Here is a 15,000-nt window from a genome sequence, read left to right as displayed (position 1 = left end):
TCTTATTATTACCATCCTTGTCTTCTGGTACATTCTCAAGGTTAGACGAAGGTAGCAGGTATGTTTCTATGATCAAATGAATGAGCTTAACCCATTCAACTCCGATGACAAGATGTCTTGTCATTTGGTCAAATAAAACAAAAAATCATAAAACACCAAAATGTTTGATCAAACACCAGAAAAATATGACGTCAGTCCTCGCTTCGCTGCGAGCGAAGCGAGGATTGACGTCATATTTTTCTGGTGTTTGATCAAACATTTTGGTGTTTTATGATTTTTTGTTTTATTTGACCAAATGACAAGACATCTTGTCATCGGAGTTGAATGAGCTTAATGAGTGTTTTAAAAGAAAATCTTAGAAACATTCTAAAATAAATTGTTGTGTAAGGCTTCTGAAGAATGCAAGGGTAAGGATGGACGACATGTCATCATATCTCTTTGACATGACGTAGAAGACTGTACAGCGACACGAAGTAACGAGTATTTGAACTCTGAGAGGAAGTATTGAAGACAATGCAGTAAACGGTAAAGGCATTGTGACGTAATGTGGTTTGACGAAGTGACGAGGTGATTGAAAAATTACAATTTAACGAAAAGACAAAATTTGGAGAAAAAAATCTCAATGACAATACACAAAAGAACAATAAAAATGGTGGTGGTGGTGGTGGTGGTGGTGGTGGTGGTGGTGGTGGTGGTGGTGGTGGTGGTGGTGGTGGTGGTGGTGGTGGTGGTGGTGGTGGTGGTGGTGGTGGTGGTGGTGGTGGTGGTGGTGGTGGTGGTGGTGGTGGTGGTGGTGGTGGTGGTGGTGGTGGTGGTGGTGGTGGTTGTGGTTGTGGTTGTTGTTGTTGTTGTTGTTGTTGTTGTTGTTGTTGTTGTTGTTGTTGTGGTGGTGGTGGTGGTGGTGGTGGTGGTGGTGGTGGTGGTGGTGGTGGTGGTGGTGGTGGTGGTGGTGGTGGTGGTGGTGGTGGATGGTGGTGGTGGTGGTGGTGATGGTGATGAAGATGATTTCTACAAGTCATTCCTACAGAATCTCCTCTATTGATAAAAACGACCTGTCTATTTCTCTACCTACCGATACCCAAAGGGGGCCAGGAGACCTTAGGGCTCTCAGAGAACGACCTCAAGGATGACCAGAAACCTGATCAAGTCTTTCAGACAAAGAGACGAAGAACCAACCTATGCGCAGACGCCCTACGGATAGAATAACGTGACCGAGGGGGGAGGAGGAAGAGGAGGAGGTGGGGAAAGAGGAGGAAGAGGAGGTGGAGAAAGAGGAGGAAGAGGAGGAGGAGGAAGAAGGGGAGGAGGAAGAGGTGGGGAGGAAGGAGGTGGAAGAGAAGGAGGAGGTGGAAGAGGAGGAGGAAGAGGTGGGGAGGAAGGAGGTGGAGGAGTAGAAGGAGGAGGGAGAAGGAGGAGGGAGGTGGAAAAGGAGGAGGAAAGTGGAAAAGGAGGAGGAAGAGGAGGTGGAAAAGGAGGAGGAGAAAGAGGAATGAGAAGAGGAAGAAAAGGAAGAGGAGAAGAAGGAGAAGAAGGATGAGGAGGAAGAGAAGGATGAGGAGTAAGAGGAGGAAGAAGAGGAGGAGAAAGAGGAGGAAGAAGAGGAGGAGAAAGAGGAGGTTCTCTAGTGGCAGACGGGACATAACCAAAGGATGGAAGGAGGGAGAGAGGGAAGGGAGGGAGGGAGGGAGGGAGGGAAGGGAGGAAGGGAAGGGAGGGAAGGGAGGAAGGGAAGGGAGGGAAAGGAGGGAAGGGAGGGAAAGGAGGGAAGGGAGGGAAGGGAGGGACGGAGGAAAAGAATGAAGGGGGAAGGGATGGAGGATCGGTGTTGTAAGGTGGCTAAGTGAAAGTATACGAATGATATAAATGAATGTATTAAATCACAATTTGATAAAGCAGTACAACAGCCAAATGCGTGTGTACAGTTCGGAGGCTGAGTTACAACTGGTACATACTCATCGATCTACAAGTACTTCAAGGAAACAAAAATCTTGCTTAAAAAAAAAAAAAAAAAAGTGACATCGCCACCGCCATCACACCTTAAAAGACAAAAAAAAAAAAAAAAAACATCACTGACCGTCAAGGTTATCTGCCTTATCACCATATCCGGCCACCCTACTTAGAAACACCGTAAGGGCGTTAATCAATACATCAACAGCTGCATCAACGCCCCAAACAGGCATCGCTAAGCCAGTTACCTACTCAACTCGCCCAATTAATAATACTACGCGCCACCACCCACGCCCACACACCCATACAGCAACCCCCCCCCCGCGACCCAACACACGCACCTTCCCTCTCACCCTCACTTACCTTGCTTGAGGGTAAGGGTTAGGGTTAGGGTGAGGGTTAGGGTGAGGGTTAGGGTGAGGGTGAGGATGAGGGTGAGTGTGAGGGTGGGGGTGAGGATGAGAATGAGGGTTAGGGTTAGTGTGAGGGTGAGGGTGAGGGTGAGAATGAGGGTTAGGGTGAGGGTGAGGGTGAGGGTTGGAGTGAGGGTGTGGTGATGGAGTGGTTGCTCATTATGATAATTGAGTCCTCAGGTCGCATCAGAAGTTCGTTCTGCTTTGCTTAAACCAAGCCTGACCTGAACTGAATTGACCTAATCTGACCTGAGCTGACCTAATCTGACCTGAGCTGACCTGATCTGACCTAACCTAACTTAACCTCAACAAACTTGACCTGATCTGACCTAACTTGATCTGACATGATCTGACCTAACCCGACCTGATCTGACCTAATTTGATCTGACTTGATCTGATCTTACCTGACCTCATCTGATATGACCTGATCTGACATGATCTGAACTGACGTGATATGACCTAACCTGACTTGATCTGACCTATTCTACTTTCCTGTGTTCTGATCCTTCAATCCTATCGTCATCATCATCATCATGATCATCATCATCATCATCATCATTTTCATTATCATCAATATTATTTTACGTTTTTTCGCTCTCAGTCTCAATCTATCAAAACCCCGTTATGTTGACTTCTCCCTATCTCCGAACAAGAAGGTATTCCTTGGTGTCCAGTATCTCCAATGACGCGGCTACCCCCCTAATAAGGGGAAACGAGGCTGTAAACACGTATATACAAACATACATAAAAAAACAGTCTCTGTATTAAACCTGTTTAACACAACATCTGAAATGAACAGTGTGGCTGGTTTAAGGGATACCCCCTTCTTCATCCCAGAGGTATGGAGATGGAAGGCGTGGTAGCTAAATGTGTTTTATTTGTTTATGATGTCGGTGTGTGTGCTCTAGCTCGGCCATCCCCCTTATAAGGTGGAAAAAAGAGGTCCCTTGGTATACATAATGCACTGTACCGCCAGTTTTACCATTGCAGTCTACCCTGAGTCATATACACAAGTTATGTAACTAAAATTCCCCACCGTACCCGAACTTCGTCATTATCCGAACTTCGTCATTATCCGAACATGGTTTATGTGTATTGTTTACCAATTTTGTTCCTTCAGAATTGAATATTCAATGCTGGAATATAAAAACACAACAGAACACCTTTGTTCACAACAAGACCCAACTTCTCATAATGTCTCACATTGAGAGTCCGAGATCAAACCCACTTGTCCAGGCAGACGAAGCACACAGGGCAAAGGTGATGACTTGGGAGTGCAGATAAGCGTCTCCCTGCGTGAATAATTCGACCTATTTTTCCCCCTCAATATCCTCAAACATTGCAGACTTTACCCCTGACCCATATTTCCAAAAATAGCCTTCTGGAGGCCGTGAGAGCATTCAAAGAAACGAAGTCAGTCGCGTTGCATAAGCAAGGTGTCTTCTCCCCCATTCCCCCCTCCCCCCTCCCCCCATCCTACTTCCCACCTCCCCCTCCACTCCCCAAAGGGGACTTGAATCATCGCATATCATCGACAGCCTCTGGGTTACCTTCTGGGAAAAAAGGACTTCTTAAAGTCGTGTGAATTCCCCATGAATGAAACGACTATTTTTCAACACACCATTTGCAGTTCCATGACTAGACTAGTGGGGTCTCGTCCTCGTTCAAGCGGAGGGGCGGGGGGGAGTGGGGAAGGGGGTGTTAGGTCCTACACATGTGATTAAAATCGTCTGACGACAGCCAGGAAGAAAGCGCAAGTAGCCTTCATTGTACAATGGCTGATCGAGACACAATATTTCTTTTTTCATCTTCTTCTTCCAAAGAAATACTCGACGCCATTTTCCCCCTTGTAACGGGGTAGCCGTGTCATACTGTACCTTGACTGACTGCGTGACTAAAGCACAGAGAAGGGAGGAATCAGTCAGAATTAAACCTTTGAGAAGGCGTCTCGCCAGACTAGTTTATTAAGTTAAGGGAATTGTGAAGTTAGTCTTTACGACCTTCTTCCTCTGTGAACTACTTCCGGTAAAGGCGTCTACAAGCAAGCAGGCAAGCAAGCAAGCAAGCAGGGAGGCAAGCAAGGAAGAGAAAAGCTTTTCAGACACAGTAAATGCAAATACATGCTTGCCTAACATTACACAGCACAGTTTGCTGTGCCTTTGAAAGCAATTGTGTACATTACGGGGTTGTTGTTTTTCAACCTCAGGGTTCCGGTTAGTTGACACATACAAGAGTGACTATTGAATAAGAGGGGGAGAGAGGGAGAGGGTGAGGGTGGAGGACGAGAGGAGGAGGAGTGTGGAGGGCGAGAGGAGGAGGGTGGAGGGTGAGAGGAGGGGGAAGAGGAGGAGGAGGGTGGATGGTGAGAGGGGGAAGAGGAGGAGGAGGGTGGATGGTGAGAGGAGGAGGAGGAGGAGGAGGAGGAGGAGGAGGGTGGATGGTGAGAGGAGGAGGAGGAGGAGGGTGGATGGTGAGAGGAGGAGGAGGAGGAGAGTGGAGGGCGAGAGGAGGAGAGTGGAGGACGAGAGGAGGAGGAGAGTGGAGGGCGAGAGGAGGAGGAGGAGGGTGGAGGGCGAGAGGAGGAGGGGGGTGGAGGGCGAGAGGAGGAGGGGGGTGGAGGGTGAGAGGAGGAGGAGGGTGGAGGGCGAGAAGAGGAGGAGGGTGGAGGGCGAGAGGAGGAGGAGGGTGGAGGGCGAGAGGAGGAGGAGGAGGAGGGTGGAGAGCGAGAGGAGGAGGAGGGTGAAGGGCGAGAGGGGAAGAGGAGAAGAGGGTCACAGGCTGGAGAGGGAATAAAGATAGAAAGAGAAAGAGAAAGAGAAAGAGAGAAAGGTAGAAAGAGAAAGAAAGATAGAAAGAGAAAGAGAGATAGAAAGAGAAAGAGAAAGATAGAAAGAGAAAGAGAGACAGAAAGAGAAAGAGAAAGCGAAAGAGAAAAAGAGAGGAAAATTCTCTCTTATGCCCTATCTCTTGCTGATGCTGTCATTCTCCCATATCAGCTGATCGATATACCTTCGCCCATCACCTCAAGTGATTTCCAAACTCAACATATGTCACGAACAAGATTAATTAAAAGAAATAAAAAAAAAATTGAGAGAAAATCGATGTATCCTTGTGACCTCGCCAAGGTCAAAGTGTTTGACGTAATAATTTCATTACATAACCCAAGTCGACCTAATTTTCGTAATACCTTGTGAGTGATTATGATACACTTGACAACACACACACACACACACACACACACACACACACACACACACACACACACACACACAAACGCACACATACACAAACGCACACATACACTCATACACACACACACTCATACACAAGCGCGCGCACACACACACACACACACACACTCGTCCAGGGCTGAAATAATTTCAGTATCGCTGCGCTACGAGTCGTTACTCCAATTCTCGTGGGCGGGGAGTTGGGTGTGTGCGCGCGTGCAAGGTCACAACATTACCCATAGATCGGTCATATATGAGCTCTGAGCTGTCTTCCGGGAGGGAAGTTGCTATCGATCATGAGTCCAACACGTGATCCGAGACCATGGTAAATCTCACACACACACACACACACACACACACACACACACACACACACACACACACACACACACACACACACACACACACACACACACACACACACACACACACACACACACGACCAGACGATTTTTCATTCAGATCAACTTTTGCAGAGAATTTGTGGAACATCAAAAATTGCTGTCACTCGCTCACACAAAGACCTTGAACTCTTAGTCACACTGAAGAACCTTGTAGCTTTTATTCTGTTTAAGACCAAACTATTTTATTCCGTTAACGGGACGCCACTGATGTGGAGGGGATTGTCACCTCTGGTCATCTTCCAGGCAGATACCCGACCCATCTCAAACACCCTCCAGACAGGTCTAAATGTGACAAACAAATATACGCGAGATGCAATAAAAAGTTACAAAGATCAGTAATAATAATGACAAAAAGAATTTCAAAAAATAAAATAAGAAAAAAATTAAATGTGTAATGTTACCATATGGTCCGTGATGTCAGCATTTTTCAACCCACCCCCTCCCGAATCCCCCCACCCTCTCCTCCCCTACCCCCACCGTCCCCCTCCCCTCTCCTCCCCACCACCACCCCCCACCCTCACCCGTTCCCTTCCATTTGGAGGGAAAATGCAAAGGGGAGACTCTTCCACAGGCATCTATCACCATCACACACTTACCCATCACTATCACCCTTCCCTACCACTACCCACTACCACCCAACCTTCACTCATTACTCATTACTACCACTATCACTACCAACACTATCCACCATCCGTCACCACCACTACTACTACTATCACCACCATCCACCGCCCGTTACCACCACTACCATCACCACCGCTAACGCCCATCACCATTCATCATCCACCCATCACCCACTATCACCACCATCTACCACCCATTAACCACCCATCAACCACCACTATCACCACCACTGTCACCACCCGCCGTCATCAGCCGGGTCAGGGTCTCAGCAGTGTAAACAACGTCTCGATTAAACAGATGAAGAGCGCTCCCGTTTCTGCGCACTCCGCCCCCCAAAGAGAAAATGAAAAATTATATCACCAAAATACATATCAAACAACACTTATAACAATAACCATAACAATAACGATAATAATATAATAATAACAATAATAACAACACTAATAACATTAATAATAACAACAATAACGATCAATGATAATCAATAGTAATGATGATAGTAATAATTGTAACAATACCGTATATACCAAATGCTCTTTCCCCCTTACAGTATAAGCGAGGTAGCCTAACAAAGCACACACCAACTTTATAAAAACATTAAATCCCATTTCACAAGTTTCCCAAAATGATTAAGCTCAACAATAGAACAACAAAACAGTAGAATTACAAGAAAAACAATAAAACGAAAATGAAAATTCTTGACGATTCTTTATAACGGTTTCCGAGGACGTAACGGTTTTCGAGGACGACGACGACATGACGTCATGTCGCCGGACGTTAAAAGTGTCGTCGTTTCCGGGTCAACGATCAACCGCCAACATGACGGAGAGGCTGAGGGCCTGCGTAGGCTTACAATACCTCCCTTCCTTCACTCACTCAATCACTCACACTCACTCCCCTTACTCACTTACTCATCCACTCCCTTTATTCACTTATTCACTCACTCCCTTTACTCAATTATTCACTCACTCCCTCTACTCACTCCTTTTACTCACTTATTCACACACTCCCTTTACTCACTCACTCCCTTTACTCACTCCCTACACTCACTCATTCCCTACACTCAATCACTCCCTACACTCACTCACTCCCTTTACTCATTCCCTTTACTCACTACCTTTACTCACTCACTCCCTTTACTCACTCACTCCCTACACTCACTCATTCCCTTTACACACTCACTCATTCCCTTCACTCACTCACTCACTCCCTACAGTCACTTCTACAACCACTCACTCCCTTTACTCACTCTACTCACTCCCTTTACTCACTCCTTTTACTCTCTTATTCATTCACTCACTCCCTTTACTCACTCGCTCCCTTTACTCCCTACACTCCCTCATTCCCTTTATATACTCATTCCCTTCACTCACTCCCTACACTCACTCTCTACACCCACGCACTCCCTTTACTCACTCCCTTTACTCACTCACTCACCACAGTTTATGTTCAACTTCCTTCTTCTTATCCTTCATCTGTTTGTTTATGTCTGTGTATGTACCTGTGTTTTGTCTCTGTCTGTGTTTGTCTATGTCTGTGTGTCTGTGTATCTGTCTATGCCTGCATATATTCTCATCTCATTGTATCTCCTAATCTGTCAGCCTGTCTGTATCTGTGTCTTTAATTATCTGCCCGTCTGTCTACTCATCTGTCTACGCATCTTTACCCATCTGTCTGTCTGGCTGTCTAATTACCTGTCTGTCATCCTGTCTGTACTACTGTGTACATGTACTCGTTGTACATATTTCCATACAAGTGTATACATGTTCGCATGCACGCTTAAGAATGTACTTGATTTTTCTTTATTAATTTTCATTATTTTTTCTTCTTTTTTTATCTTTTTATATGTTTATTTAGATCTTTGCCCATACATACATACATACGTACATACATACATACATGTGTACATAAATGTAAGTTTACATGCATGCAATCATACATGTGCACATACAAGTGTACATACATACATGTGCACACACACACACACACACGATCCATGTAAACAGGGGGCAACCCTCATAACTGAGGCGTTGACGCCTTCAGGGACAGCGGCCTTCAGGAAGGATTCCTCCTCCTCCTCTTCTTCCTCCTCCATTTCCTCCTCCTCTTCCTCCTCCACTTCCTCCTCTTCCTCCTCTTTTTTCTCCTCTTCCTCCTCCTCTTCCTCATCCACTTCCTCCTCCTCCTGTTCCTCCTCCACTTCCTCCTCCTGTTCCTGCTCCTGTTCCTCCTCCTCTTCCTCCTCCACTTCCTCCTTCTCCACTTCCTCCTCTTCCTCCTCCACTTCCACCTCTCCCTCCTCCACTTCCTCCTCTTCCTCCTCCACTTCCACCTCTCCCTCTTCCACTTCCTCCTCTTCCCCCTCCTCTTCCTCCTTCTCCTCTTCCTTCTCACCCCGGAGGTCGGGTAGGAGGGGGGGGGGGTTCAAACAGGAACTCCCTTCATCAAGCGATACGGGGAGCTTAGAAAGGAGGAGGAGGAGGAGGCGACGGAAGAAGAGGAAGGAAAAAAGAAGGTGACGGAAGGGTAGGAGGAGGGAGAGGAGGAGACGGACAAGGTGGAAGAGGAGGAGGAGGAAGAGGAGGAGGAGGAGGAAGAGGAGGAGGAGGAGGAGAAGGAGGAGGAAGAGGAGGAGGAGAAGGAGGAGGTGGAAAAGTTGGATGATGGAGAAGAGGTGGAAGATGAGACGGAAGAGGAGACAGAGGAGAAGGAGGAGGAAGAGGCGGAAGAGGAGAGGGGAGGAGAAGGAGCAGGAGGAGGAGGAGGAGAAGGAGGAGAAGTAGGAGGCAAAAGAGGAAACGGAGAAGAAAGCGGAGGAGATAGGGGAGGTGGAATAGAGGACGGAAGAAAAGATGGAGGAGGAGGAAGTGCAAGTGAAAGAGGAGGAGGAGGAGGAGGAGGAGAAGGAACAAGAGGCGGAATGATGAGGAGGAGAAGGAGCAAGAGGTGGAAGGAGGAGGAGGAGGAGCAAGAGGCGGAAGGAGGAGGAAGGAGAGGAAAAGAAAGAGGAATAGGAGGTGGAGGAGGAAGTGGAGGAGGAGGAAGTGGAGGAGGAAGTGGAGTAGGAGGAGAAGGAGGAGGAAGTGATGTAGAATGAAGTGAAGGAGGAGAAAGTAGAGAGGAGGAGGAGGAAGTAGCAGGAAAGGCGATGGAAGAAATTGAGGAGGAAAAGGAATAGACGTAGGAAGTGGAGGAAGAGGAAGAGGAGCAGACGTGGAAGGAGAAGGAGGAGGAGAAGAAGGAGAAGGAGAGGAGAAGGAGAGGAGGAGGAGGAGGAGGGGAGGAGGAGGAGGAGGGGAGGAGGTGGAGGAGGTGGAGGAGGTGGAGGAGGGGAGGTGGAGGTGGAGGAGGGGAGGTGGAGGTGGAGGAGGGGAGGAGGAGGTGGAGGAGGGGAGGAGGAGGAGGTGAGGAGGAGGGGGGAGGAGGAGGAGGAGGGGAGGAACAGGAGGTGGAACACAAGGAGGAGGAGGAAGAGGAGCAGACGTGGGAGGAGAAAGAGGAGGAGGAGGAGGGAGGAGGAGGAGGGAGGAGGAGGAGAAAGAGGAGGAGGAGGAGGGAGAAAGAGGAGGAGGAGGAGGGAGGAGGAGGAGAAAGAGGAGGAGGAGGAGGGAGAAAGAGGAGGAGGAGGAGGGAGGAGGGAGGAGGAGGAGAGAGGAGGAGGGAGGAGGAGGAGAAAATGTTCATTAACTTGTTCATTTGCGTATTTATCTACATGTAATGAACATATGGTTAAAAGACCTCAACAGGTGTATGGAAAATATTACCAACAGTATTTTTCATAGTAACCATATTTATCATTATCATTATTATATTATTAATTATCACTATCATTATTACTATTATCACTTTTGTTATCACTATTATTATTACTGTTATCATTACCTTTATTATTTTGATAATCATAATTATCATTATTATCAATATCATTATTATTATCATTATCATTATACTATTGCTACCAATAAATATATGACCAAGTTTATGATAAACGAATTAATTCCTTTATGACTGAAGTGATCACATTTTCTAAAATCTCTATCACTGATATGATGATGCTATATGATACTAGATCATGAATATAATTCACGTTTCATTATTGATTATTCTAAATAAAACTATGTTATGATATAAATAAGTCTTGATATTTCGAAAATATATTGTGACAAAAAATGACGTCAAATCGAATAAAAATAAATCATAGAAAATGGGTACTATTAGCTCAGACGGAAATGTAAAAATAAACATAATAAATAATAAATGAATAAATAAATAAGTGAATCAAACATATAAAATAGATAAATATATACTTTAAATAAACAAACAAACAAATAAGATACGTAAATAAACAAACGAATAAAACAATGTTACATCATAGACTGGTTATGTAATACTCTTGTGAAGTCAACTGTATATCAAGGAGTTACCAACAGCGTTTTAATCGCATATATCTTCTTGTCATTTTCATCTGTTTCTTTCTCTATAATATATATAAAAATCGACAATATATATCTATATAAATGCATCATTTACCAAATACTCTCAGTTAGATTAAAAAACAAACCATGAAATACAATATTATTATTCATATCCAACTTCCAGTCGTACGGTCACCTACAACTTACTTAGGCTGTACTACAATAAATATACATCTCACACGAACTCTATCTTGGCAAAGGACTTTCGTCTTAACGGAACCTGCACATTGAGGCCAAATTTCAAAATCTTAATTTTTCTTTCAATTCTTCCGAGTATATAATAGTGTAACTCGAGCATACAAATATTTAAGAAAAGTTGCACTCAACTTATATCTCTCTTGATAGAGCAATCGGTTAAGTCACTGTCACTTGTTACGTGCTTGTGGAGGTTCGAGTCCTTTGCTGTACCACGTATCAATTTCTGAATGTATGCCTCCTCGAGATTTTCGACGTGAAATGTGGTTGATAAATGTAAATCTGTTCACTGGAACCCATTCCATGTTGTACATATACATATGTACCCCGCGTCTGAGTAATGCCATCAGTCCACGTTCCCTCTCTTTTCCTTGTTTCTGTAGCTTATAAGTCCCCTTTGTCCTCTGTCTTATGTACTTTCCTGAAGAGGGCTACAGTTGGTAGCCGAAATATAGAATCTTCTTTCATTCGAAGTTTATTTTCTCCGACTGTGGGTTTCTTGTGTGTTATTTACAAATGTGATGCTACATTTCTGTTTAGAAATATATATATATAAATATATATATATATATATTTATATATATATATATATATATATACATATATTTATATACACATATATATACCGATTGTTATTGAGCGTATCTTAAAATAGCCCCACCCCTTTTCACTAACCTTGCCCTCTGATTGGCCAACGCGTTTTCATGTCTGGTAAGAAGATTCTTGATATACATACAGGTTTTAAGACATACATAGGCATATACACCTATAGACCTTAAGACATGGAGACAGACTTTAAGCCGTATAGACCTTAAAACATGGAGGCATAGACCAAAACATACAAACCTTGAGACATGGAAAAAGACATATAGACCTGAAGACATGGAAACATTGTTTTTAACCCATATATATCTTATGACATGCAGACATAGACTTTAAGCAGTATAAACATGGAGATATAAACTAAGACATATACACCTTAAGACATGTAGACATAGAACAAGAAACCTAAATCTGAATACATGGAGACATAGATTTTAACTCATATAGGCCTTAAGACATGCAGACATAGACATATAGACATGGAGACATGGAATAAGACATGCATAGACCTGAAGACATGAAGACATAGATTTTAAGCCATATAGACCCATCTTAACCCATTAAACTCCGATGACAAGATGTCTTGTCATTTGGTCAAATAAAACAAAAAATCATAAAACACCAAAATGTTTGATCAAACACCAGAAAAATATGACGTCAGTCCTCGCTTCGTGCGAGGACTGACGTCATATTTTTCTGGTGTTTGATCAAACATTTTGGTGTTTTATGATTTTTTGTTTTATTTGACCAAATGACAAGACATCTTGTCATCGGAGTTTAATGGGTTAATGCAGACATATTTTAACCCATATAGACCTAAAGACATGTAGACATATTTTAACCCATATAGACCTTAAGACATGAAGACATATCTTAACCCATATAGACCTTAAGACATGCAGACATATTTGAACCCCTATAGACCTTAAGACATGAAGACATATTTTAACCCATATAGACCTTAAGACATGCAGACATGTTTTAACCCATATAGATCTTAAGACATGAAGACAGATTTTAAGACATATGGACCTTAAGACATGCAGACATATTTTAACCCATATAGACCTTAAGACATGAAGACATATTTTAACCCATATAGACCTTAAGACATGGAGAGATAGATTTTAAGACATAGACCTTAAGACATGAAGACATATTTTAACCTATATAGACCTTAACACATACAGACATATCTTAACCCATATAGACCTTAAGACATGCAGACATAGACTTTAACCCATATAGACCCTAAGACATGAAGACAGACTTTAAAGTCATATAGACCTTAAGACATGCAGACATATTTAACCCATATAGACCTTAAGACATGCAGACATAGACTTTAAAGCCATACCTGTTGGAGGGGTGGTGGAGGAGGGAGCGACGGATGAGCGTGGCTGCCACAAGGGCGTTGCCAGTCAGGGCGAGAAGGGCGATGACTAGAAGGGCGGCCACCTCGCCCACAAAGCCCATTTTACGCCCCGACCCAATTCACCATTCTAATGGCTGCGGCTGTAGTGGGAAGAGCAAAGAAGATATTGGGGTTAATTGGTTAAAAAAAATTGGTCTTGGTAAAATGGGGGGAAAGGGAAACGGTGTTTGTGGGAATGGTGTAGAGTCAATTTGGGTTTTGTCATCGAGAATGGGGTGAATTTGATATATAAATACATACACATACACATACACACACATACACATACACGCACACACACACGCATACGTATAATATACTGTACAAAGAAACGTTTTTATTATTTTTTATCTTAATTTATTTCTTCATTATTTATTCACTTATTTTTATTCGTTTGTTTATTTCTTTCTTTTTGTTTATTTTTTTTATATATTTTTTTTCTGGGACCTTTTCCACATTGAATCAAAACAATGACAATCACGAGGAAAGGTCCAAAGAATCTTTAAAGTTGACTTATTAAGAAAAAATAATAAAACATTAATAAACAATAATAGATAAAATAAATAGGTAAATAAATAAATAAAATAGGAAGGAATGATATGCACGTGTACAGTTGTGAACCCAACTTCTTCAAGATCACGTGACTTCTGACGTCTGACGATTTTATTCATCATAGGAAGGTATGGATTCATGTGACAAAGAATACCACATAACCATGAAACCACATAAATCACATACCTCCACATACCTCCCTCATACCCCTATCACCCATACCCTCCCCCTTCCCATGCCCTATCCCCCTATCCATCCCCTATCCCCACCCCCCATCTACATAACATAAAAAAAAAAATTCAATTATTACGATACTATCCTTACGCAACCTAATCCCCCATTCCCTCCCTCCCTCATGACCCTATCCCCCATCCCCCAATCCCCATTCTCCCCTCCCCTATCCCCCCTCCCCCCTATTCCCCCCATCCCCCACCATCTCCCGGCAAGAGACTTCCTAAGAGATAATATTGACATACGGCCCTTGCGGCGGGTCATTAGGGTCTGCCGCTGAGGATGCTGTCGACAAGGACGGAACTGTTCGGCCAGCGCCAGGGAAGGAGGGACAAGTCGCCAAGTGTTACACAAACACACATCAATCACGTTAATCATCGGGCACAGCCCAGTGTGATATAGTCAAACATTTCCGACTACAACAGTATTTATTTATAATAATATATTTATGTATTATATGAATATATAAATATATATTATATAAAATATTATATATGTACATATATATATATATATGTGTGTGTGTGTGTGTGTGTGTGTGTGTGTGTGTGTGTGTGTGTGTGTGTGTGTGTGTGTGTGTGTGTGTACAACACTGAATGGGTCCCAGTGATTAGAGATACATTTTTATCAACCACAATGCATTTTAATTCTAAGCCATCTAGGCGCATGTAGAAATTGAAACGTGGTACGCCCGAGGATTTGAACCTCATGCGGCGAGAACGTTACCAATGCCGAGTGACTAGACCAAAAACAATAACAATTATAAAAAAAGTTATATATATATATATATATATATATATATATATATATAATTACACAAAACCAAACATTTCCGGTGTAACAAATCCAGTGGAATGCCCCAGTGAGTCAATGGTTAATGACGATAAAACAAAATAATAAATAAAAGCAAAC

The 15,000-nt window shown here is 43.5% G+C and overlaps 1 protein-coding gene across 8 annotated transcripts in view; it reads right to left on the bottom strand.

Annotated features, from left to right (window-relative positions):
• The window catches only part of LOC143027151 (uncharacterized), a 313,416-nt gene that overhangs the window by 143,227 nt on the left and 155,189 nt on the right, over positions 1–15,000 (bottom strand). For all 8 annotated transcript variants that reach the window (XM_076188226.1, XM_076188225.1, XM_076188224.1 and 5 more), the window contains one exon: positions 13,249–13,406. In XM_076188226.1, coding sequence (XP_076044341.1) covers positions 13,249–13,367 — 119 coding nt within the window. In that variant the 5' untranslated portion in view covers positions 13,368–13,406. The remainder of the gene's footprint in view (positions 1–13,248; positions 13,407–15,000) is intronic.

Source organism: Oratosquilla oratoria, chromosome 7 (genome assembly GCF_046742065.1).
Source record: "Oratosquilla oratoria isolate Oo_2021 chromosome 7, ASM4674206v1, whole genome shotgun sequence".
Taxonomy (NCBI): domain Eukaryota; kingdom Metazoa; phylum Arthropoda; class Malacostraca; order Stomatopoda; family Squillidae; genus Oratosquilla; species Oratosquilla oratoria.
The sequence above is the reverse complement of the archived record's forward strand: the minus strand, read 5'-3'. Positions and strand labels throughout refer to the sequence as shown.